The 24666-nt window shown below is 41.5% G+C and overlaps 1 protein-coding gene across 1 annotated transcript; it reads right to left on the bottom strand.

Annotated features, from left to right (window-relative positions):
* Nucleotides 1-220: 220 nt before the first annotated feature.
* SEPTIN14 (septin 14) lies at nt 221-24549 on the bottom strand. Its single transcript, XM_039460425.2, has 6 exons — nt 24473-24549; nt 15896-16057; nt 12895-12991; nt 6524-6692; nt 4363-4495; nt 221-400 (listed from the first exon to the last, which is right to left on the bottom strand). Exons 1-6 carry the CDS (start codon nt 24491-24493, stop codon nt 221-223), a joined length of 762 nt encoding a protein of 253 aa, XP_039316359.2. The 5' UTR covers nt 24494-24549.
* Nucleotides 24550-24666: the final 117 nt, after the last annotated feature.

Below are 24666 nucleotides of genomic sequence, written 5' to 3'. Positions count from 1 at the left end.
AGGTGATCTGCCCACCTTGGCCTCCCAAAGTGCTGGGATTATAGGTGTCAGCCACTATACTCAGCTAGGAGTTCACACTTTAGTTGGGAAAAATATACAATAAGCAAACCAATTTTTAAAATGAGAACTGCAATCAGAGTTAAATGCTACAGAGGCAAATCTCACAGGAAGATGGGATGTAGAAGGCCAGGGCTCTCAAACGACAGAGTCGTAAGAGAAATTATTTCTTGCGATCTTTGTCTTTCTTTGTATTGGTGCTTAGCTGAGTCTGCAGTGCTTCGGAGGCAGCCTTCGTTTTATAAAATTCTATTATTTCTCCCTCCAGCTGTTTTTTCTCTTCTTCGAGCTTCTTTATCTCCTCCTGTTGAATCACTTTAAGATGCTCAAACTTGTCCTGCAGCTGTGAAACGAATGTGCAGTTGTGACACCAGAGCACAGTGTGGCTGAACACCCCAAAACTGTGCTTTTTTGCATTATCAAACAAACCCCCATCATCGGAGTACAGCATGATCTTAAAAACGATCTCAAACACTCATGAGCAAACACTCAGATATGGAATTTTTCTTTTCTTTTTTTCTTTTTTTTTTTTTTTTTTTTTGAGATGGAGTTTCGCTCTTGTTACCCAGGCTGGAGTGCAATGGCGCGATCTCGGCTCACCGCAACCTCCGCCTCCTGGGTTCAGGCAATTCTCCTGCCTCAGCTTCCTGAGTAGCTGGGATTACAGGCACGCGCCACCATGCCCAGCTAATTTTTTGTATTTTTAGTAGAGACGGGGTTTCACCATGTTGATCAGACAGAGTTCTGCACTTTTTCTTTTCTTTTGACATGGAGTTTCAGTCTTGTTGCCCAGGCTGGAGAGCAATGGCATGATCTCGGCTCTGCAATTTCTGCCTCCTGGGTTCAAGCGATTCTTCTGCCTCAGCCTCCTGAGTATCTGGGATTGCAGGCGCGTGCCACCACATCCAGCTAATTTTGTACTTTTAGTAGAGATGGAGTTTCTCCATGTTGGTCAGGCTTGTTTCGAACTCCCAGTATCAGGTGATCCGCCCACCTCAGCCTCCCAAAGTGCTAGGATGACAAGCATGAACCACTGTACCAGCCGCTAATTTATAAAATGTTTTTTTCTGTAGAGATGGGGATCTCTCTATATTGACAAGGCTGGTTTCAAACTGTTGGCCTCAAGTGATCCTCCCAACCCTGCCTCCCAAAGTGCTGGGATTACGGTACTGAGCCACCCCACTCAGTCCATAGTTTTAGCCCATAATTTTCTTTTTTCTTTTTTTTTTTGAGACGGAGTTTCGCTCTTGTTACCCAGGCTGGAGTGCAATGGCGCGATCTCGGCTCACCACAACCTCCGCCTCCTGGGTTCAGGCAATTCTCCTGCCTCAGCCTCCTGAGTAGCTGGGATTACAGGCATGCGCCACCATGCCCAGCTAATTTTTTGTATTTTTAGTAGAGACGGGGTTTCACCATGTTGACCAGGATGGTCTCGATCGCTTGACCTGGTGATCCACCCGCCTCGGCCTCCGAAAGTGCTGGGATTACAGGCTTGAGCCACTGCGCCCGGCCTAAGAGTGGATATTTTTAAATGAGACACTAAGACCTGGGTTTTGGGCCGGGCGCGGTGGCTCACACCTGTAATCCCAGCACTTTGGGAGGCAGAGGCAGGTGGGTTACGAGGTCGGGAGTTCGAGACCAGCCTGGCCAACGTGGTGAAACCTGTCTCTACTAAAAATACAAAAATTAGCTGGGCGTGGTGGCAGGCACTTGTGATCTCAACTACTCGGGAGGCTGAGACAGGAGAATCGTTTGAACCTGGGAGGTCGTGGTTGTAGTGAGTCAAGATGGAGTCATTGCACTTCAACCTGGGTGACAGGGTAAGACTTTGTCTCAAAAAAAAAAAAAAAAAAGGTAGGGATAAGTTTCTTTACTTGGGTCTGAGGAGTGATTTTTTGAATACAAACTCCAAAGTGCAGACAACATGGGCAAACGTGGACAAACAAAATTTTATCAAACTAAAAGCTCCTGCACATCCAAAGGAAAAAAATAAAGAAACAAATTATGAAATCTGAGAAAATATTTGTGAGCCATACATCTGATAAGGGGTGAATGCCCACAATATATAAGAACTCAAACATTTCAATAGTATGAACACAATCTCATTCTGAAAACTGGCAAAGAACTTAAACTTTCTTTTTTAAAATGGAGTCCACCTCCCAGGTACAAGCGGCTCTCCTGCCTCAGCCTCCAGATTAGCTGGGACTACAGGTGTGAGCCACCACATCCAGCTACGTTTTTGTATTTTTAATAGAGACAGGGTTTCACCATGTTGGTCAGGCTGGTCTCGAACTCCTGACCTCAAATGATCCACCCACCTCAGCCTCCCAAAGTGCTGGGACTACAGGAGTGAGTCACTGTGCCTGGCCGAACCTGAACATTTTTAAAAATAAGATATAAAAGGCAAATAGGGGTATAAAAAAATATTCAGCATCATTACTCATGAGAGAAATGCCAATTACAGCCACAATTAGATAGTACCTCATATCTGTTACAATGGCTACTACCAAAAAAAAAGAAAGATAAGTGTTTATAAGAATGATTTTATAAAATGTTGATAAAAATGTAAATTAGGACAGATACTGTTTTTAAAAATCTGGGAATTCATTAAACAATTGAAAATAGAATAACCATATGGTTCAGCAACCCCACTAATAGTTACATAGTCAAAGGAAATAAAATCAAATTGTGAAAGAGATACCTACACTCTCATATTCATTGCAGCATTAGTTGACAATAATGAAGATATGTAATCAACACTAAGAGAACACATAGTTGAGATACGGAAAAGAAACTAATATCCAGAAAGAAAAAAAAGAAGCAGACATACAAGAATAAGGTTCAGAGCCGGGCGCGGTGGCTCAAGCCTGTAATCCCAGCACTTTGGGAGGCCGAGGCGGGTGGATCACGAGGTCAAGAGATCGAGACCATCCCGGTCAACATAGTGAAACCCCGTCTCTACTAAAAATACAAAACATTAGCTGGGCATGGTGGCGCGTGCCTGTAATCCCAGCTACTCAGGAGGCTGAGGCAGGAGAATTGCCTGAGCCCAGGAGGCGGAGGTTGTGGTGAGCCGAGATCGCGCCATTGCACTCCAGCCTGGGTAACAAGAGCGAAACTCCATCCAAAAAAAAAAAAAAAAAAGAAAAAAAGAATAAGGTTCATAACTAAGGGAAGCGGGGTGCAGGAGAAAGAGAAAATTTAAATGGCTGCTCTGGTTTCTGGCCACTTCCGAGTCTCGGTTTAAGTCTTCATGAGACCCAGCTATGCCATGACATACCCTTGTATACATCCAGACTTTCCCTTTATACCTAAGCTAATGATTTTTTTTTTTTTTTTTTTTTTTTTGAGATGGATCTCACTGTCACCCAGGCTGGAGTGCAGCTTCACGATCTCAGCTCACTGCAACTCCTGCCTCCTGAGTAGCTGGGATTACAGGTGTGCACCACCATGGCCTGCTTATTTTTCTATTTTCTGTTGAGACAGGTTTCACCGTGGTGGCCAGGCTAATCTTGAACTCCTGACCTTAGGTGATCCACCCTCCTCAGCCTCTCAAAGTGCTGGGATTATAGCCTTGAGTCACTGAGCTTGGCCAAAATTTTTATTACTTATAATTCATCTGTCTCTGAGTGAGACATCTGGCCTATAGCACCTAATTACCATTTTGTTTTTATGAAAAAGCAAGTTTATGTTCCAGTGTATCTAATAAAACTAAATATTCTTCAACTAAAGCCACCTACACTTGAGAGAAAGAAACTATGGTTTCAAAAGTATGTTTTCACCAAAAATATATCTGTGGCAAATAATTAAAATTATACTAATAGCCTTCTTTTCTATTTTATTAGAAATGGCATGGAATAAAATATATACGTAATTTACCAACTTAAAATTTTCTCATTAATTAAGGCAAGCATTAGTGAACATTTGCTTATTTATAAAAGTGAAGACAATTTTCTAGTGCATTAATAGCATTAGATAGTACGAGACTCTTCTCAGATGTAATAGCTTGGGTTTGTCACAAATTAAACTTTATGCATAAAAGTTTATTTTATAAATTAAATACATTTTTATGAAACTAACAAGAGTTATTTAAAGGGAAAATTTTCCAACTGGTCTAGAAAAAAAAAACAAAACTGCAGACTGTAATTTTGTAAAGGCTATATTCAAATCTACATGTAAAAAGCTACTTTTTGAAAACCAGCAAGTATCCTCCAAAAACATCAACTAAACTCTCAAGATTAAAACCCCCAAATTAATAGGGCACCTAAAAATTAACACACATTATATCAAACTGTCAGTACTGACCTCTTTTTCAGCTTCTTTAAATGTTGCTTCTTTCTCCTTGACTCGCTGCATAAATTTCTGTTTCAACTCCTCTTCTTCCCTCTGACATTGATCATAGAACTCTTGTCTTTTGGCTTCAAAGATTTCTTGAAAACTAAAGAGAAATGTTTTCTTAGTCTTATATTAAAATGAAGTAGGAGAATCACTTGAACCCGGGAGATGGAGATTTCAGTGAGCCAAAATTGCGCCACTGGACTCCAGCCTGGGAGACAGAGCAAGACACCATCTCGAAAAATAAAAATAAAATAAAATAAATGCTAGTATAAACATGTAAAAATATATATTGTATGTTACATCTTTTTTTTTTTTTTTGAGACGGAGTTTCGCTCTTGTTGCCCAGGCTGGAGTGCAATGGCGCGATCTCGGCTCACTGCAACCTCCGCCTCCTGGGCTCAGGCAATTCTCCTGCCTCACCCTCCTGAGTAGCTGGGATTACAGGCACGTGCCACCATGCCCAGCTAATTTTTTGTATTTTTAGTAGAGACGGGGTTTCACCATGTTGACCAAGATGGTCTCGATCTCTTGACCTCGTGATCCACCCGCCTCGGCCTCCCAAAGTGCTGGGATTACAGGCTTGAGCCACCGCGCCCGGCTTTTACATCTTATATAAGGAAATTTGCCAACGGGATCTCATGTTTAGCAACACAAAATGGAAATTTCTATATCATAAGATGTAAAAACTGGCACAGTATTTAAGATCAGAGTATATAGAGAGTACATGCAAAGAATTTTCCAACGCTTATATGAGTGAATTCTCATCCCCACATTTTCCAGCATGTCATATATTTCTTCACATCTTTTGACAATAAAATTCAGGGAAACATTGTCAAAATTTAAATGAGAGACGATTTTCAAAATCACCTAAAATAAAGCAAACAGTCTTTCAAAATATCGTTATCATTCATTTACGATAGTTAAATTTTGGGTCTGCAAAGAACAATTAATGATATAACTGGATTATAATCACTGTAGTGACATAGTGTATATAATAGTGACACAAGTCCCTTTTCTTTCTTTCGTTTTGTTCTTTTGAGACAGGGTCTAGCTCTGTTGCCAGGCTGGAGTGCAGTGGCACAACCTCAGCTCATTGCAACCTCCACCTCCCAGGTTCAAGCGATTCTCCTGCCTCAGCTTCCTGAGTAGCTGGGATTACAGGTCCCCACCACCATGCCCGGCTAGTTATTTTTGTATTTTTAGTAGGGACGGGGTTTCGCCATGTTGGCCAGGCTGGTCTTAAAACTGTTGACCTCAGGTGATCTGCCTACCTCCCAAAGTGCTGGGATTGCAGATGGGAGCCACTGTGCCAGGCTCTATTCTTCAAGATAGAGAAATACACATGCTCTCAGGCTTTTCTCACTTAACTTCCAGGACACTGCAGTACTGTTTTTCAGCTGGTTTCCCCATGAAACCCTTCTTAATATCTTTTGCCAAACTTTGCTAACATTTTTTCATCTTTTTCTTTTTCTTTTTTTTTTTTTTTTGAGACGGAGTTTCGCTCTTGTTACCCAGGCTGGAGTGCAATGGCGCGATCTCGGCTCACCGCAACCTCCGCCTCCTGGGTTCAGGCAATTCTCCTGCCTCAGCCTCCTGAGTAGCTGGGATTACAGGCACGCGACACCATGCCCAGCTAATTTTTTGTATTTTTAGTAGAGACGGGGTTTCACCTTGTTGACCAAGGTTGGTCTTGATCTCTTGACCTTGTGATCCACCCGCCTCGGCCTCCCAAAGTGCTGGGATTACAGGCTTGAGCCACCGCGCCCGGCTCATCTTTTTCTTTATCCGTTCTTTCATATAAATACAAAAAATAAACGCCATGATGGTTTCTTCTTGGATGTACATTTCAGCATATACACATACTGAACACACGTATTTCAGGATGAAAATGAGACCCTGCAGTATATTGTTGCTACTCTCTCTCTTTGTCAAAAGATGACAAAAACACCTAACATTCAAGATGGTTCAGGATGGAAGAAGAGCAATTATTCTCTTACTCAAATCACTGTACCTGTGTTTAGGGAACTCCTAGATTATCCATTTGGTTGGGCTAGCAATATATTTTTTTTCTTTTTTGGGGGAGTGAGGGGCTCCAGTACTTGCCAGAGCTAGCAGTACGTTTACTCACCTAACTGGCTGGTTGTCGGGGCCCACGTCCGTGAAGCCCATTTTCTGCAGTTTTTGGTACCGGTAACATTCGTAGTGCTGAGTGTGGGTTTTTTCTTTTAGGTTTTCCATATTGGTACAAAGAAGCATATCTCGGAGCTTAATGAAGTCACAGTGATTTTCATTTTCCACTAGTAATAAAAAAAAATGAATCAACACCACTCATTATCAATCCCTGACAATCAGTAAGTGTTCATGAATGAATACGTGAATAAAAAACACATTTAAAATAACACAATTGATCAATTTGATTAATAGCTATGACTCTTTTAACTATGTAAATATGGTTGTATTATACATACCAACTATAGGCAGAGATTATAGGTTAGGAAATATGCTTTAAACTTACTACCTGAAGAATAAGCAAAAAATAGTGAAATAATATGTTACATGCATATATGCTATAGGTTTTTATGAACAATTGTGTTAATATGTTACAAACTACCCTCTGGGTATTTTGGAGTCCTAACAGAATATATAATATAACATCACTAATGTAAATAATTTTATCAAAGTAAATTCTGCTAGCAAAAATGCCTTACAATGGCAAATGCTTTAGTTATGAAATTCCATTTATATATTATATTTAGACACAGCATTAGTCAATATTCAAAATCAATCCATAAATTCACATAGCTGTTTTAATGATACATATAGACTGAAAGTGAAGACATGGAAAGATATTCCATGCAATTAGAAACTAAAAGAGCACAGATAGCTGTACTCCTATCACAGAAGATAGATTTTTAGTCAAAAACCGTAAAATGATATAGAAGGTTATCATATCATGATGAGGGATCCGTTCATTTTAAAACAATTGTAAATATTATGTATGGACCCAATATCAGAGCTTCTGAATATATAAGGCAAATAAGAGCAGACCTGAGGGGGACACAGACTGTAGTACAATAATAGCAAGGGAATTACATACCCTACTTTCAGAAATGGATAGATTATCCAGACAGATAATCAGTAAGAAAATGTCAGATTTAAACTACACTTTAGAGCAAATAGACCTAATGGACATATGTGGGATATTTCATCCAACAGCAATATAATATACATCTTTCTCAAATAAACACAAGACATTCTTCAGGAGAGATTATATGTTAGGCCACAAACTAAGTCTTAATATATTTTAAAAGACTGAAATAAAAATGTGAGTGCAGCCGGGCGCAGTGGCTCACGCCTGTAATCCCAGCACTTTGGGAGGCCGAGGCGGGTGGATCACGAGGTCGAGAGATCAAGACCATCCTGGTCAATATGGTGAAACCCCGTCTCTACTAAAAATACAAAAAATTAGCTGGGCATGGTGGCGTGTGCCTGTAATCCCAGCTACTCAGGAGGCTGAGGCAGGAGAATTGCCTGAACCCAGGAGGCGGAGGTTGCGGTGAGCCGAGATCGCGCCATTGCGCTCCAGCCTGGGCAACAAGAGCGAAACTCCGTCTCAAAAAAAAAAAAAAATGTGAGTGCAGATGTCTTTTGACAGATCAATGTCATTCCACCAGGGTACATCCCCAGAAGTGGCATTGCTGGATCACACGGTAATATTGTTTTTAGTTTTTGACGAACCTTCATATTATTTCCCAAAATGGCTGTACCAACTTAAATTCCCACCAGTGATGTTTAAGAATTCTCTTTTCTCTTGGGAACGTATATATACTGCTGGTGGGAATATGTTACTTCAGCCACTGTGAAAAGTAGTTTGACAGTTTCTTTTGGGGAAAGGATAAGCTCTTCAATAAATGGTGTTGGGAAAACTGGATATCCACATGCAGAAGAAAGAAACCAGACTTTTGTCTCTCACCACAAACTCAGATCAAAATAGATTAAAGATTTAAATGTACAGCCTCAACCTATGAAACTACACAAAATACACTGCGGAAACTCTTTACGACATTTATTAATACCCCACAAGCACAGGCCACGAAAGCAAAAATAGACAAATGGGATCATATCCAGTTAAAAAGCTGCTGCACCACAAAGGAAACAATCAACACAGTGAAGAGACAACCCACACAATGAGAAAACATGTGCAAACTGACAAGAGATTAATAACCAGAATGTGTATAAGAAGTTCACTCAATAAGAAAAAATCTAAGAATCCAATTTAAAATCGGCAAAAGATCTGAATAGACATTTCTCCAAAGAAGACATACAAACGTCTTCTTTTGTCTTATTGATAATAGTCGTTTTAACATGTGTGAAGTAACTGCTTATTGTGGGTTTTTTAAAATGGCAAACAGGCAAATGAAAAAGGTGCTGGGCAGGCTTAGTGGCTCACGCCTGTAATCCCAGCATTTTGGGAGGCCGAGGCAGGTGGATCACAAGTCAAGAGATCAAGACCATCCTGGTGAACGTGGTGAAACCCCGTCTCTACTAAAATTATAAAAATTAGCTGGGCATGGTGGCACGTGCCTGTAATCCCAGCTACTCGGGAGGCTGAGGCAGGAGAATTGCTTCAACCCAGGAGGCGGAGGCTGCAGTGAGCCAAGATGGCGCCATTGCACTCCAGCCTGGCACCTGGCAACAGAGTGAGACTCTGTCTCCAAAAAAAAAAAAAAAAAGAAAGAAAAGAAAAAGGTGCTTAACATTACTGATTACCAGAGAAAGGCAAATAAAAACTACAATAAGATATCATCTCACCCCAGTTGGAAAAGCTTTTATCGAAAAGACAGGCAATAACAAATGCTGGTGAGGATGTGGAGAAGCAGGGGTCCTTGTACACTGTTAGCAGGAATGTCAATCAGCCCAGTCACTATGGAAAACAGTACGGAGTCTCCTCGAAAAACTAAAAATACAACTACCATATGATCCAGCAATCCCACTAATAGGGGAATCAAAGAGATAGCTCCACACGCATGTGTGTTAGAGCATTATTCACAGTACCCAAGATTTGGAAGCAACCTAAGCATCCATCATCAGATGAATGGACAAAGGAAATGTGGTACATATGCACAAGGGAGTACTATTCAGCCATGAAAAATGACATCTGTCATTTGCAACAACATGGATGGAACCAAGGACCTTATGTTAAGTGAAATAAGCAAGACACAGAAAGACAAACTTCACATGTTCTTACTCATTTGTGGAGCTTAAAATTAAAGCAATTGAACCCATGGGGATAGAGAGTGGAATGCAGATTACCAGAAGCTAGGAAATGACTGGGGCAGGAGAGAAGGGGGGATTGTTGATGGGTACAAATATATAGTCACATAGAATGAATAAGATCTAGTATTTGACAGCACACAGAGTGACTACAGTCAACAGTAACTTATTATACATTTTAGAATAACTAACACAGTGTAAGTGGATTGTTTGTGACACAAAGGATAGATTCTCTATTTACCCTGATGTGATTACTACACACTGAGTACCAGTATGAAAATATCTCATGCGGGGCGTGGTGGCTCACGCCTGTAATCCCAGCACTTTGGGAGGCCGAGGCAGGTGGATCATGAGGTCAAGAGATCAAGACCATCCTGGTCAACATAGTGAAACACTGTCTCTACTAAAAATACAAAAAATTAGCTGGGCATGGTGGCTCGTGCCTGTAATCCCAGCTACTCAGGAGGCTGAGGCAGGAGAATTGCCTGAACCCAGGAGGCGAAGGTTGCGGTGAGCTGAGATCACGCCATTGCACTCCAGCCTGGGTAACAAGAGCGAAACTCTGTCTAAAAAAAAAAAAAAGAAAAGAAAGAAAATATCTCATGTTCCCTACAAATGTATACACCTACTATGTATCCATGAAAATTAAAAATTAAAAGACACAGGCCAAGCGTGGCGGGTCACGCCTGTAATCCTAGCATTTTGGGAGGCCAAGGCAGGCAGATCACCTGAGGCCAGGAGTTCAAGACTAGCCTGACCAACATGGCAAAACTCTGTCTCTAATAAAAATACAAGAAAGTTAGCCAGGCATGGTGGTGCACACCTACAATCCCAGCTACTCAGGAGGCTGAGGCAGGAGAATTGCTTGAACCCGGGAAGTGGAGGTTGCAGTGAGCCAAGATCATGCCATTGCACTCCAGCCTGAGCAACAAAAGCCAAACTCCATCTAAAAAAAAAAATTAAAAACACAATAAGCTGTTACTTCGCCCATGCTAAAATGCCTATTATCAAGACAAGCAAATGCTGGTAAGGACATGAAAAAAAGGAACCCTTGCATACTGTTGGTGGGAATGTAAATTAGAAAAGCCATTATGAAAACAATATGGAGTTTCTTCAAAAAATTAAAAATAAAACTACCATATGATCCAGCAATCTCACTGCTGGGTATCTGCCTCCCAGAAATGAAGTCAGTATGTCGGAGAGATGCCTACAGTACCATTATTCACAAGAGCCAAGATATGGAATTAATCTACGTGTCCATGAATGGATGCATGAAGAAAAAAGGAGTGGCATATATATGCAATGGAATACTATTTTTCATCCTTAAAAACAAGGAAATCCTATCATTTGCAGCAACCTGAATGGAACTGGAGGAGTTTAAGTAAATAAGCCAAACACAGAAAGACAAATAGTAAATGATCTCACTAACACATCAAATCTTTAAAAGTTAAAACTTGGCCGGGTATGGTGGCTCACAACTGTAATCCCAGCACTTTGGGAAGCTGAGGCAGGTGGATTACGAGGTCAGGAAATTGAAACTATCCTGGCCAACATGATGAAACCCCATCTCTACTAAAAATACAAAAAATTAGCCAGGTATGGGTGCGTGTGCCTGTAGTCCCAGCTACTCGGGAGGCCGAGGCAGGAGAATCACTTAAACCCAAGAGGCGGAGTTTGCAGTGAACTGAGATTGCGCCACTGCGCTCCAGCCTGGTGGCAGAGCAAGACTCCATCTCAGGAAAAAAAAAAAAAAAAGTTGTAGAAACAGAAGAGAGTGGTGGTTACATGAGTTAGGTAGAGGGTATGGTAGGAGATGTTGGTCAAAGGATACAAAATTTTAGTTAGGTAAGAACAAGTTAAACAGATCTATTGTACACCACGGTGACTATGTTAATAACAATATATTCTCGAAAATTGCTAAGATGTTAAGTTTTCATCACAAAAATAATTGAGATAACACATATGTTAATGATATCAATTTAGTCACTCCACAATGTGTATGTATTTCAAAGCATCATGCTGTACATGATAAGTACATACAACTTTATTTGTCAATTAAGATTAACTAATTAATGAAAAATATTTTGTATGGCTCTCTCCTGTCTTTATCATGTCCAGAGGATTGATCATATGTGATTTATTGTGATTAATAGTGTGACCAAATTTTATGTATCAACATATATTATAGATATATGGCATATACTAATATGTTACACAACATATATAATAAATACTAAAACATTAAGTTTTAAGCAGTTTAACAAATTTTAAATTTTCTAATATGTCCATTTTTAAAAACATCATTTGGAGCTGGGGGCGGTGGCTCATGCCTGTAATCCCAACACTTTGGGAGACCGAGGCAGGTGGATCACCTGAGGTCAGGAGTTTGAGACTAGCCTGACTAATGAGGTAAGACCCAGTCTCTACTAAAAAATACGAAAATTAGCCATGGTGGCAGGCGCATGTAATCCCAGCTACTCAGGAGGCTGAGGCAGGAGAATCACTTGAACCTGGGAGGTGGAGGTTGCAGTGAGCCAAGATCACGCCACCGCATTCCAGCCTGGGCGACAAAAGCAAAACTCTGTCTCAAAAAACAAACAAACAACATCATTTGGAAACCAGTACAAGTAAATCTTCCATCCCCCAATAATTAGTACCACAAGTATATGAACAAGATAATAAATTATTGCTTACTACAATATCGTAACTCATTATGATGGTAAATAATAATATAAATGTCAAGGTATAATCTTTAGCCAAAGGGAAATTGTACTTTCTTGTTTTAAGAAATTTATCATTCTTTTTTCCAGTGACCAGTTTAAAATGGTTTATATATTAGGTAGTAATGAGTTTATGTAACATGTCTAAACACTAGTATATTTGCTTCAATATTGTTTAAAGTGCTTTCCAGCATTCTGAATGTTATGGTTTGTACAGAGACAGAAAGTATGCACATGGTGCCCTGGGGTCAACACAGAGGCCCTTCCCAGCCTCTGTAGATTTTGGCTTAAAGCAGCATTCAGCAAACTTCTATGACAATGAATCACAGTCATTAGTAAGTGATTAGTTTAAATAAACAGAGTTTTTGTTTCTCATTAGTAACTATTAACTTACAGATTAGCAAGAGTTACCAATATTAGCTCGTGAAAATATTATTTTGAGACTATGAATGACACATATACATTTCACTTAATCATTGCAAAGCCTGCCCTCTTTCATATTTACCTTGCAAAACTCCCCACGGATAGTGACGGCCTCTGACCATCCTTTTTCCAACTTTCACTTCCTCTGTACTGCCAACCACGGCGAAGGGTAACAGTCCCTAGAAAACAAGAATTATATAAATTAATAACAGAAGTGAGAGTAACAGCATAGCTTACTCCATTACTCTCACTACTGTTATAAAAATGACAGAGAGGGCCAGGCATGGTGGTTCGTGCCTGTAATTCCAGCACTTTCGGAGGCCAAGGTAGGCAGATCATGAGGTCAGGGGTTTGAGACCAGCCTGACCAACATGGTGGAACCCCATCTCTATTAAAAATACAAAGTTAGCCAGGTATGGTGACAGGCACCTGTAATCCCAGCAACTCCACAGATTGAGGCAGGAGAATCGCTGGAACCCAGAAGGCGGAGGTTGCAGTGAGCCGAGATGGTGCCATTGCACTCCAGCCTGGGTGTCAGAGTAAGACTCCATCTCAGAAAAAAAGACAGAGATGATGATACTGTAATAAATTTAATGAGACAGGGATCCACCCTGTGCCTCATTTTAAGGTGTGACAGTAACACATGCGATTGGTTTCTGTAAGCGTTAATCTCAGGCTGTGCACACAGTTGGAAAGTGTCTACTGCGCAGAGCCTAAACCAAGGTATCTGCTGCAGGAAACAAACACACAACATTTTTTTTTATTTTTTTGAGATAAAGTTTCCACTCTTATCATCCAGGCTGGAGTGCAATGGTGCGTTCTCTGCTCACGGCAAACTCCTCCTCCAGGGTTCAAGCGATTCTCCTGCCTCAGCCTCCCAAGTAGCTGGGATTGCAGGTGCGCACCACCACATCCGGCTAATTTTCATATTTTTAGTACATATGGGTTTCACCATGTTGGCCAGGGTGGTCTCGATCTCTTGACTTCGCAATCCACCTGCCTCAGCTTCCCAAAGTGCTGGAATTACGGGTATTAGCCACTGCGCCCAGCCAAGAAAAAAGATTTTTAATAGACATCATTTTTCTCACATCATCTATACCCTGAACCATCTTTACTCTGAATGTTGAAGAAATAACATGCAAATAACTTTTAACTCTGGTATAAAAGTTAAAAGATAAAAATATTGAAAATGACTACAACTATTATAATAATTAATGGATACACAATATAAAATATATTAATAAGCAATACTGTACACTAGAAGCTAAATCTCACCATTATGCAATATATATATTTGACAAATATGCACATATACCCTCTGAATCTAAAATAAAAAACTAAGGAAGTTTATACTAGTAAACACCTACATCTTTTTTAAAGAAGATCTCTGCCAGGCATAGTGGCTCATGCCTGTAATCCCAGCACTTTGGGAGGCCGAGGTGGGCAGATTGTCTGAAGTCAGGAGTTCAAGACCAGCCTGGCTAAAATTGAGAAACCCCATCTCTACTAAAAATATTTTTAAATTTAGCTGGGTGTGGTGGTGCACGCCTGTAGTCCCAGCTACTCGGGAGGCTGAGGCAGGAGGATTGCTTGAACTTGGGACGCGGAGGTTGCAGTGAGCAGAGATCACATCACTGCACTCCAGCGGCCTGGGCAGCAGAGGGAGACTCCATCTAAAAAAAAAAATCTCAAATCAACAACCTAACTTTACACCTAAAAAAAAAAAAAAACAGAAGGAAAGAGGAAAAAAAACCTAAACCAATAATTACCAGGAGGAAAAATAACAAAGATTAGAGCATAAAGAAATAAAATAGAGAATAAAAAGCATTTTAATTAGCCAGGCCCTGTGGCTCACGCCTGTAATCCCAGCACTTTTGGAGGTTGAGGCGGATGGATCTCTTGAGGTCAGGAGTTCCAGACCAGCCTGGCCAACATGATGAAACCCCGTCTCTACTAAAAATACAAAAATTATCCTGGTGTGGTGGCACACTCCTATAATCCCAGCTCCTTCAGAGACTGAGGCAGCAGAATCTCTTGAACCCAGCAGATGGCGGTTGCAGGGAGCAGAGATTGTCCCTCTGCGCTCCAGCCTGGGCAACAGAGTCAGACTATGTCTCAAAAAAAAAAAAAAAAATTAATAAATGAAGCCAAGAGTTGATTTGGAAAAAAAAAAATCAAAATCAAAGCCCTTACCTAGACTAACAATGAAAAGAGAGAATATGTTAATAATATAAGAAATGAAAGAGATGACATTACAACTGGTCTTACAGAAATAAACAGAATTATAAGGGACTATTATGAGCATTTATGCAGCGAGCAGTCTGACAACTTAGAAGAAATGGGGAAATTATTAGAAACATATAACCTACCAATACTGAAGAATAGAGAGCTTAAAGAGACCAATAACAAATAGAGAAACTAAATAAGTAATTTTTTAAACTGCAAAATATAGCCTAGACCAGATTACTTCATGGGTAAATTCTATCAAACTTTCAAATAAAATTTAATATAAAATATCCTCAAATTCTTAGAAAAAATAGAAAAAAGAAGTAACACCTTCAGAGTCATTTTATGAGACCTGCAAGTAAAATACACTTCTAAGAAGAAAATTGTAGGCCAAAATCCTTGAGGAACATGGTGTAGGAATTAAATCTAAATAAATCTGTTTGCAAGGAATCAATTTTCAGCAAAAGTTTTTCAAAATCAAAAAAATAAAAATTAGGCCGGGCGCGGTGGCTCACGCCTGTAATCCCAGCACTTTGGGAGGCCGAGGCGGGTGGATCACGAGGTCGAGAGATCGAGACCATCCCGGTCAACATGGTGAAACCCCGTCTCTACTAAAAATACAAAAAATTAGCTGGGCATGGTGGCGCGTGCCTGTAATCCCAGCTACTCAGGAGGCTGAGGCAGGAGAATTGCCTGAGCCCAGGAGGTGGAGGTTGCGGTGAGCCGAGATCGCGCCATTGCACTCCAGCCTGGGTAACAAGAGCGAAACTCCGTCTCAAAAAAAAAAAAAAAAAAAAAATTTCTCACACTGGATTCTGGATAAAAACTCATTTCTAGCCTATTTGTCTGAAGCTTACATTAGTTGAGGAGTTCGCTTGAGCAGTAGTTTCATCATCTGTTGGGAACTGATATATGTGGATGCCATTGCTAATCAGTTCATTCATTATCTTCCTCTTAAACGTCTGTAAATCATTTTTAGAAACGGTGTCTGCTTTGGCAATCAGTGGTATAATGTTCACCTATTAACAGAGAAGACAGATAAAACGTCAGCATCGAGGACTCATGGTTCATTCCGTAGTTTTTCTAGTCAAGCCCTCACAATCTCTGACAACAAATTGTGTAACTAGATCATCACTGGCTGTCATGACTTCATTAAAAATTATTTTCCAGAATTATCAGTACTTTCGAAGATTCACCTTTTATCCAAATTCAGGCTTAGAAGTCTCAACCTTGTTTCTCTTTAAAAATCTCTTACACCTCTACAAATATGGACAGAGTAAAATGTAAATAGTAGGACAATGTAAGTTATTTAATTTATCTTCAATTTTATTTCTTATTAAACTGAGTAATAAAAGACACTGAAAGACCTTTCATCAACATTGTGGAAGGGATTTTGTCTTCTACTTTTTACATCACTTTTTCATCAATCAATCTTAATTAATGTCCCATTTTCACATACTTTTGCCCCACCTAGGTGTGTTTGCAGATAGATTCGCTTTTGTTTTCCAAAGACCATCTAAAAAGAACACCGATATTTTGGGTTACCATATTCTTTTTTTTTTTCTTTCTTTTTTTTTTTTTTTTTTTTTTTTGAGACAGAGTTCCCCGGTTCTGTCACCCAGGCTGGAGTGCAATGGCACAAGCTAGGCTCAGGCTCACTGCAACCTCCACCTCCAAGGTTCAAGCAAGTCTCCTGCCTCAGCCTTTTGAGTAACTGGGATTATAGGCACCTGCCACCACGCCCGGCTAATTTCTGTGATTTTAGTAGAGACAGGGTTTCACCATGTTGGCCAGGCTGCTCTCAAACTCCTGGCCTCAGGTAATCAGCCCACTTCAGCCTCCCAAAGTGATTGGATTACATTAGTGAGCCACCGCACCCGGCCTGGTTATCTTATTCTAAAGCCTGTGTGTGTGTGTGTGTGTGTGTGTGTGTGTGTGTGTGTAAGAGCAACTTGCAAATAAATATGTTTATTTTTCTTTTGTAAAAAGACTTTATTTCCACGTTGGAAGTTGAGTTTTTGCGTATTTGAGGTTGAATTTTTACCCACAAAGATTTTTCCTAGTGCTTCAATATGATCCCTCCTGTTACTGAAGCTTACGTTAATTGAGGAGTTTTGCATTTGCACTTAAATAACAAAACTTTTTAGAAAATAACAATATACAAGATTATAAAATGTTTTATTACTGTTAAAATATCTTATTAAATTACAGCGCCACAAAATCAATATCTGTAACATAGTAGAAATACATAAATATAAATTTTAGGCAGACTTTTTTTTGTTTTAGATTGCTCAAAGCACATCTTTTAAAAAATCCATGGACAGGCCAGGCACAGTGTCTCATTCCTGTAATCCCAGTACTTTGGGAGGCCAAGGTGGGTGGATCACCTGAGGTCAGGAGTTCAAGACCAGCCTGGCCAACATGGTGAAATCCCATCTCTACTAAAAATACGAAAACTAGCTGGGGGTGATGGCAGGCACCTGTAATCCCAGCTCCTCGGGAGGCTGAGGCTGGAGAATTGCTTGAACCCAGGAGGTTAAGGTGTCAGTGAGTGAGGTCGTGCCTCGGCAACATAGCTGCATTCCAGCTTGGGTGACAGAGACTGTCTCAAAAAAGGAAAAAAAGTAATGGAAACTTCCTATGTCAATAATTCCTCAGATGTTCAGATTTAAGGGGAAAGGCATTCATTGCAAGAAGAACTGACCAACTTGATAAAGAAGACAGCCGCGTGCAGTGGCTCACTCCTGTAATCCCAGCACTTTGGAAGGCCATGGCGGGCGGGTCACCTGAGGTCGGGAGTTCGAGACCAGCCTGACTAACAAGGTGAAACCCCATCTCTACTAAAAATACAAAATTAGTCAGGTGCGGTAGCACCACACCTATAATCCCAGCTACTCAAGAGGCTGAGGCAGGAGAATCACTTGAACCCGAAAAGCAGAAGTTGCAGTGAGCCACGATAGCACCACTGCATTGCAGCCTGGGAAAAAAGAGTGAAACTCTGTCTCTAAAAAAAAAGAAGAAAAGAAAAAGAAAAAGACAAGCAGGACATGGTGACTCTTGCCTGTAATCTCAGCACTTTGAAAAGCTGAGTCTAGCAGATCACTTGAGCCCATGAGTTTCAGACCCACCCTGACACTATCGCAAGACCCCCGTCTTTACAAAAAATTAAAAATCAACCAGGCATACAGGCACATGCCTGTGGTCCCAGCTACTTGAGGCTAACGTGGGAGTATCCCTTGAGCCAGGAAGGTTGAGGCTGCCATGAGCCTTGTTCATGCCACTGCACTCTAGCCTGGGCAACAGAGTGAGACCTTGTCTCAAAAAAAGGAAAAAGAAAAACACAGTAGCCACATACTCTTGCCTACCTCTTTATGTAATGTTCTTTGTGAAAATTAGAGATTTTTATATCTGGAAAACGGCTAGATGATAACAGGTAACCATGAAATTAAGGGTGTGTATTCCTGACTATTGAATGTCTTACTAATTAAGAACTTGAAGCAGCTCTTAATTTAACTAGAAATCTAATTTATTTCAACTACTTCATGACATCTGAGATAAAGTACAAAGTATCTTTTCAGTTTGAACAATACATAGAAGTTGATACTCCTCAGATAAAGGAAACCCAACTTAAAACCTTTTCTCTCTAAAACTAAATAAAGTTGAAGGCTAAAGTTGTCTTCAACTAAGTAAAGTTGAAGACAGCATGTTTTATTAGAGCTAAATGCAGAAAAGAAACCGATAATATGACAATTTCCTTTATATGTATATTGGCCCTCGAGTTTTACAAAAGAAGACATACTTTTAACCCTTTTTTTGAGAGAGGGAGGGTCTTGCTCTGAGGCCCTGTCTGCAGTGTGGTGGCACAATCACGGCTCACCGCAGCCTCAACCCCCAACGCTGAAGCGATCCTCCCACGTCAGCCTCCTGAGTAGCCGGGACTGCGTGCTGTCATGTCTGGCTATCTTTTTTTTTTCTTTGTAGAGACCAGGGCCTCACTATGTTGTTCAAGCTGGTCTCCAACTTCCAGGCTCAGGCAATCCTCCCTCCTCAGCTTCCCAAAGTGCTGGGATTACAGGCATGAGCCACCATGTTTGGCCCTTCTAAATTTTTTATGAAAAATAATTTTAGACTTATGGAAGACTTGCATGAAGATTACAGAGAAAAAATTGAGGCATCATCATTTTCCCAAGGCCTCAGCTAGCAAGTAATAAAACCGGGTTTGTGAAAGCAGGCAGCCTGAACCCACTGCCCATGCTTTTTTTTTTTTTCTTTTTTTTTTTTTGAGATGGAGTTTGGAGTTTTGCTCTTGTTGCCCAGGCTTAAGTGCAATGGCGTGATCTCGGCTCACTGGAAACTCCACTTTCCCCGCATCCCCGGGTTCAAGCAGTTCTCCTGCCTCAGCCTCCAGGGTAGCTGGGATTACAGGTACCTGCCACCATGCCTGGCTAATCTTGCATTTTTCACTAGAGATGGGGTTTCACCATGTTGGCCAGGCTGTTCTCGAACTCCTAACCTCAGGAGATCCACCCACCTCGGCCTCCCAAATTGCAGGGATTACAGGCATGAGCCACCATGCCCGGCCCTGCCCATGCTTTTAATCACAGAAAGTTCTTTTTTTTTTTTGAGACGGAGTTTCGCTCTTGTTACCCAGGCTGGAGTGCGATGGCGCGATCTCGGCTCACCGCAACCTCCGCCTCCTGGGTTCAGGCAATTCTCCTGCCTCAGCCTCCTGAGTAGCTGGGATTACAGGCACGTGCCACCATGCCCAGCTAATTTTTTTGTATTTTTAGTACAGACGGGGTTTCACCATGTTGACCAGGATGGTCTCGATCTCTCGACCTCGTGATCCACCCGCCTCGGCCTCCCAAAGTGCTGGGATGACAGGCTTGAGCCACCGCGCCCGGCCTTAATCACAGAAAGTTCTGAACATTTTTCCCAAGGTCACAGACACCTAGCAAGTGATAAAGCAAATACTCAAAAGCCGCTTCCACTAACAAGTCCTGAGACCTTTATATATACAAAAATTAAAATTCCTTCTGTATGGATAAAACTACAACGTTGCATGTTTTGGGTTTCATAGACATTCAACAGACTGATTTTCTGTGCAATCAAACTGAACTACAAAAAAACTACTGAATAATTAGAAAACTGAAGCGAATGAGCAGAGTCTCGTATCAGTTTTGAGATTTTGCTGAAACCACGGGGCTTAAGTGGCCTGTTGAAAGGAAATCCGCATGTATCCCAAGTTTCGCCTGGAAAGAATTAAGCTTTTCTCAGCTGTTACTGTATAACAAGCCTTGCTGCCTGCAGGTTCTTGTATTCCGAATCCTCTCAGATGGGATCTGCAGCCAGGATCACAAACGCCCCCCGTTTCACACCATCCCCTGTTATCCACAGTTTCTCCTTCTTTTTTACTTTTTTCCTTCCTTTCCTCCCTCCCTTCCTTCCTTCCCTTTGCTTCCCTTGTCTCTCTTCCTCTCTCTCCTTCCCCCTCCCCTTCCCCTCCCCTCCCCCTCCTCCTCCCCCGCCCCTCCCCTGCCCCTCGCCCTCCACACCCCTCCCCCACCCCATCCCTCCCCTTCCCTCTCCCTCCCCTTCCCTCTCCCTCCTTTTTCTTTCAACATGCACTTGATCTATTGCCCAGGTTGACATTATCTTGGCTCACAATAGCCTTGAACTCCTGGGCTCAGGTGATCCTCCAACCTCAGCCTCCCAAGTAGCTGGGACTACAGGTACACACCACCGTGCCTGGTGGCTAATTTTTGTATTTGTTTTTTGTAGAGATGGGGTCTCACTACATTGCCCAGTCTAGTCTTGAACTCCTGAGCTCAGGTGATCTTCCTGTTTCAGCCTCCCAAGGTGCTAAATTACAGGCAGGAGCCACAGAGCCCAGCCGTTTCACTTTCCGTAATTTCCCATAATCAACAGCAATCCAAAAAGAATAAATGAGAAATTCTAGGACTACGTAATGTACAAATTTTAAATTGCATGTCATTCTAAGTATTATGATGAAATGTCAAGTTGACCGACTCCATCTCAGCCTGGATATGAATTATCCCACTATTTGCCTCATTTTATCTCTATGTAGGCATCGTATTATCTCAGATCATCATAAGAAGAGTGAGACAGTACAATAAGATATTTTGAGGCTGGGTATGGTAGCTCAGGCCTGTAATCCCAGCACATTGGGAGACCGAGGCAGGTGAAACACTTGAGGTTAGGAGTTCGAAACCAGCTTGGCCAACATGGCAAAAACTTGTCTCTACTAACAGTACATAAATTAGCCAGGCGTGGTAGTGAGCACCTGTAATCCCAGCTACTTGGGAGGCTAAGGCAGGAGAATTGCTTGAACGAAGAAGGCAGAGTTTTCAGTGAGCTGAGATCGTACCACTGCATGCAGCCTGTTCAACAAGAGTAAAACTCAAAAAAAAAAAAAAAAAAAAAAAGATACTTCGAGAGACACAGACAATATTCACATAACTTTTAATACAGTGTATTTTTATAATTGTTCTATTTTATTATTAGTTACTATTGTTAGCTTCAGTCTTCATCTAAGAAACCAACAATAGTGACTAATAATAAAAGAAAACTGCATCTCATTTATAAATAAAACTTTATCATAGGTAAGTATGCACAGAAGAAAGCATAGCAGGCCGGGCGTGGTGGCTCACGCCTGTAATCCCAGCACTTAGGGAGGCCGAGGCAGGCGGATCACAGCGTCAGGAGATCAAAACCATCCTGGTTAACATAGTGAAATTCCACCTCTATGAAAAATACAAACAAGAAAAGTTAGCCAGGTGTGGTGGCATACACCTGTAATCCCAGGTACTTGAGAGGGTGAGGCAGGAGAATTGCCTGAACCCAGGAGACAGAGGTTGCAGTGAGCTGAGATTGTGCCACTGCACTCCAGCCTGGGTGACAGAGTGAGACTCTATCCCAAAAAAATAAAAGGGAAAAGAAAAAAGAAAAGAAAAAAGCATCGTATGTATCAGGCTCTGTATCATGCATGGTTCCAGGCATTCACTGGGGGTCTTGGAACTTAGCCCCAAGGGGGCTACTCTAGGCAAATGGTCATGATCTCAAAGGTTAGTCAAGGTTGAAATCTATCAGATATGAATTGTCTCCCCCTGCAACCAAAAAATTTATATGTTGAAGCCCAAACGTGCTACCTCAGAATGTGACTTTAACTGAGATAAAGCCTTCATAAAGATGACTAAAAAGTGAGACCGAGCAAGGTGCGGTGGCTCCCATCTGTAATCCCAGCACTTTGGGAGGCCGAGGTGGGCAGATCACCTAGGATCAGGAGTTCAAGACCAGCCTGGCCAACATGGTGAAACCCCATCTCTACTAAAAATACATAAATTAGCCAGGCGTGGTGGTGCGCGCCTGTAATCCCAGCTACTCAGGAGACGGAGGCAGGAGAATCACTTGAACCTGGGAGGCAGAGGTTGCAGTGAGCCGAGATCGCGCCACAGCACTCCAGCCTGGGCATCAACAAAAAAAAAAAAAAAGAAAAAATGAGACTGTTACGGTGGATCCCAAGCCAAACTGACTGGCGCCCCTAAAAGACAAAATGTGGACACCCAGGAGACACCAGGAGAAATGCCATGTGAGAGCACAGAGATAAGGCGGTCGTCTGCCCGAAAGAAAAGAGATTTCAGAAGAAAGCACATCTTCTGACATGTTGATCTTCTAGCTTCTGAGACTGTGAGGAAATAAATTTCCTTTGTTTAAACCACCCAGTCTATGGTATTTTGCTATGCTAGCCCTAACACACTAATGCAAATGCCTTAAATATTAACAGAAAAAAAATTAGGACATATACATATATTACAAAATAACAGTACAGTGATACAGCACATAACGGCATTTCAGTAAATGATGGGGCACATATATGATGGTGGTCCCATAATATTATAATACTGTACCTTTGCTTTTTGTTGTTGTTATTATTTATATGTGTATTTTTAAATTTACTTTTAGACTGAGTCTTGCTCTGTCGCCCAGGCTGGAGTGCAGTGCTACAATCTCAGCTCACGGCAACCTCTGCCTCCCGGTTTCAAGCAGTGTTCCTACCTTAGCCTCCTGAGTAGTTTAGATTACAGGCACCCACTACCACACCCAGCTAATATTTTGTATTTTTAGTAGAGATGAGGTTTCACCATGTTGGCCATGCTGGTCTTGAACTCCTGGCCTCAGGTGGTCTGCCTACCTCAGCCTCCTAAAGTGCTGGGATTACAAGCATGAGCCTTCATGCCTAGCTATTTATACATCTATTTATTTAATTTCTGGATTCAGGGGATCTGTGTGCAGGTTTTTAAATTAGATACATTGCATATTAGTCAGGTTTTGGCTTCTAGTGTGTCCATCACCCAAATAGTGAGCATCGTACCGAAGAGATAATTTTTCAAATCTCAACCTCCTCCCACCCTTCCTCCTTATAAAGGGCCCGGTGACTATTATTTCCGTCTAATACTGTACCTTTTTTCATGTTAAGATACACAAATACAGCCAGGCACAGTGGCTCACGCCTGTAATCCCAGCACTTTAGGAGACCAAGGCGGGCAGATCACTTGAGGTCAGGAGTTCAAGACCAGCCTGGCCAACATGGTGAAACACATCTCTATTAAAAATACAAAAATTAGGCAGCCATGGTGGCACAGACCTGTAATCCCAGCTACTTGGGAGGCTGAGGCAGGAGAATCATTTGAACCCAGGAGGCAGAGGTTGCAGTGAGCCAAGGTCACGACACTGCACTCTAGCCTGGGAGACAGTAAGACTCTATCTCAAAAAATTAAAATGAAAACAAAAAAGATGCACAGATAAGTACCATTATGTTATAATTCTACAGTATTTCATGCAGCACCATGCTGTCCAGGTTTGTAGCCTAGAAGCAATAGGTCATACCATAAAAGGCTATAGCATAGGTGTGTGGCAGGCTGTACCATCTAGGTCTATGTAGGTAAACTCTACGACGTCTGCATAATGATGAAATCACCTAAAGAAATGTAACGGCACTTGGATCCAAGTGCCTTCAAGTTGTGTTATTATCTCAAAATTAATATTACATCATGAAAGGTTGGGACCAGGTACAATGGCTCACGCCTGTAATCCCAACACTCTGGGAGAGCGAGGTGGGTGGATCACTTGAGCCCAGAAGTTTGAGTTCATTCTGGGCAACATAGTGAAACCCCATCCCTACAAAAAGTACAGAAATCAGCCAAGCTTGGTAGCATGCTCCTGTGGGCCCAGTTACTCAGATGACTCAGATGGGAAGATCGCTTGAGCCCAGGAGGTTGAGGCTGCAATGAGCTGTGATTGCACCACTGCTGTCCAGCCTGGGTGACAGAGGAAGACCTTGTCTCAAATATAGGAAAAAAAAAAAAAGAAAGAAAGAAAAAGAAAAGAAAGCTTGGTGAATTTACCGAACATACCTTACTGTCAAGGTTCTTCATTGTTAACAGATCAAGAGACTTCAGGGAATGTCCTGTGGGTGAAATGAAGTACAGACACACGTGGACGCGGGAATCGTGGTAGTCAAACAAGGAACGTTTAATCTTCAGCTCCTCTTGAAGATAAGCCTCAAATTGGGCATCTATGTAGTCAACTATTGGTTGGTAGCTAAAAA

The sequence above is a fragment of the Saimiri boliviensis genome, chromosome 20 (genome assembly GCF_048565385.1).
Source record: "Saimiri boliviensis isolate mSaiBol1 chromosome 20, mSaiBol1.pri, whole genome shotgun sequence".
NCBI classification, from domain to species: domain Eukaryota; kingdom Metazoa; phylum Chordata; class Mammalia; order Primates; family Cebidae; genus Saimiri; species Saimiri boliviensis.
This window is presented reverse-complemented; position numbering and strand designations above follow the sequence as displayed.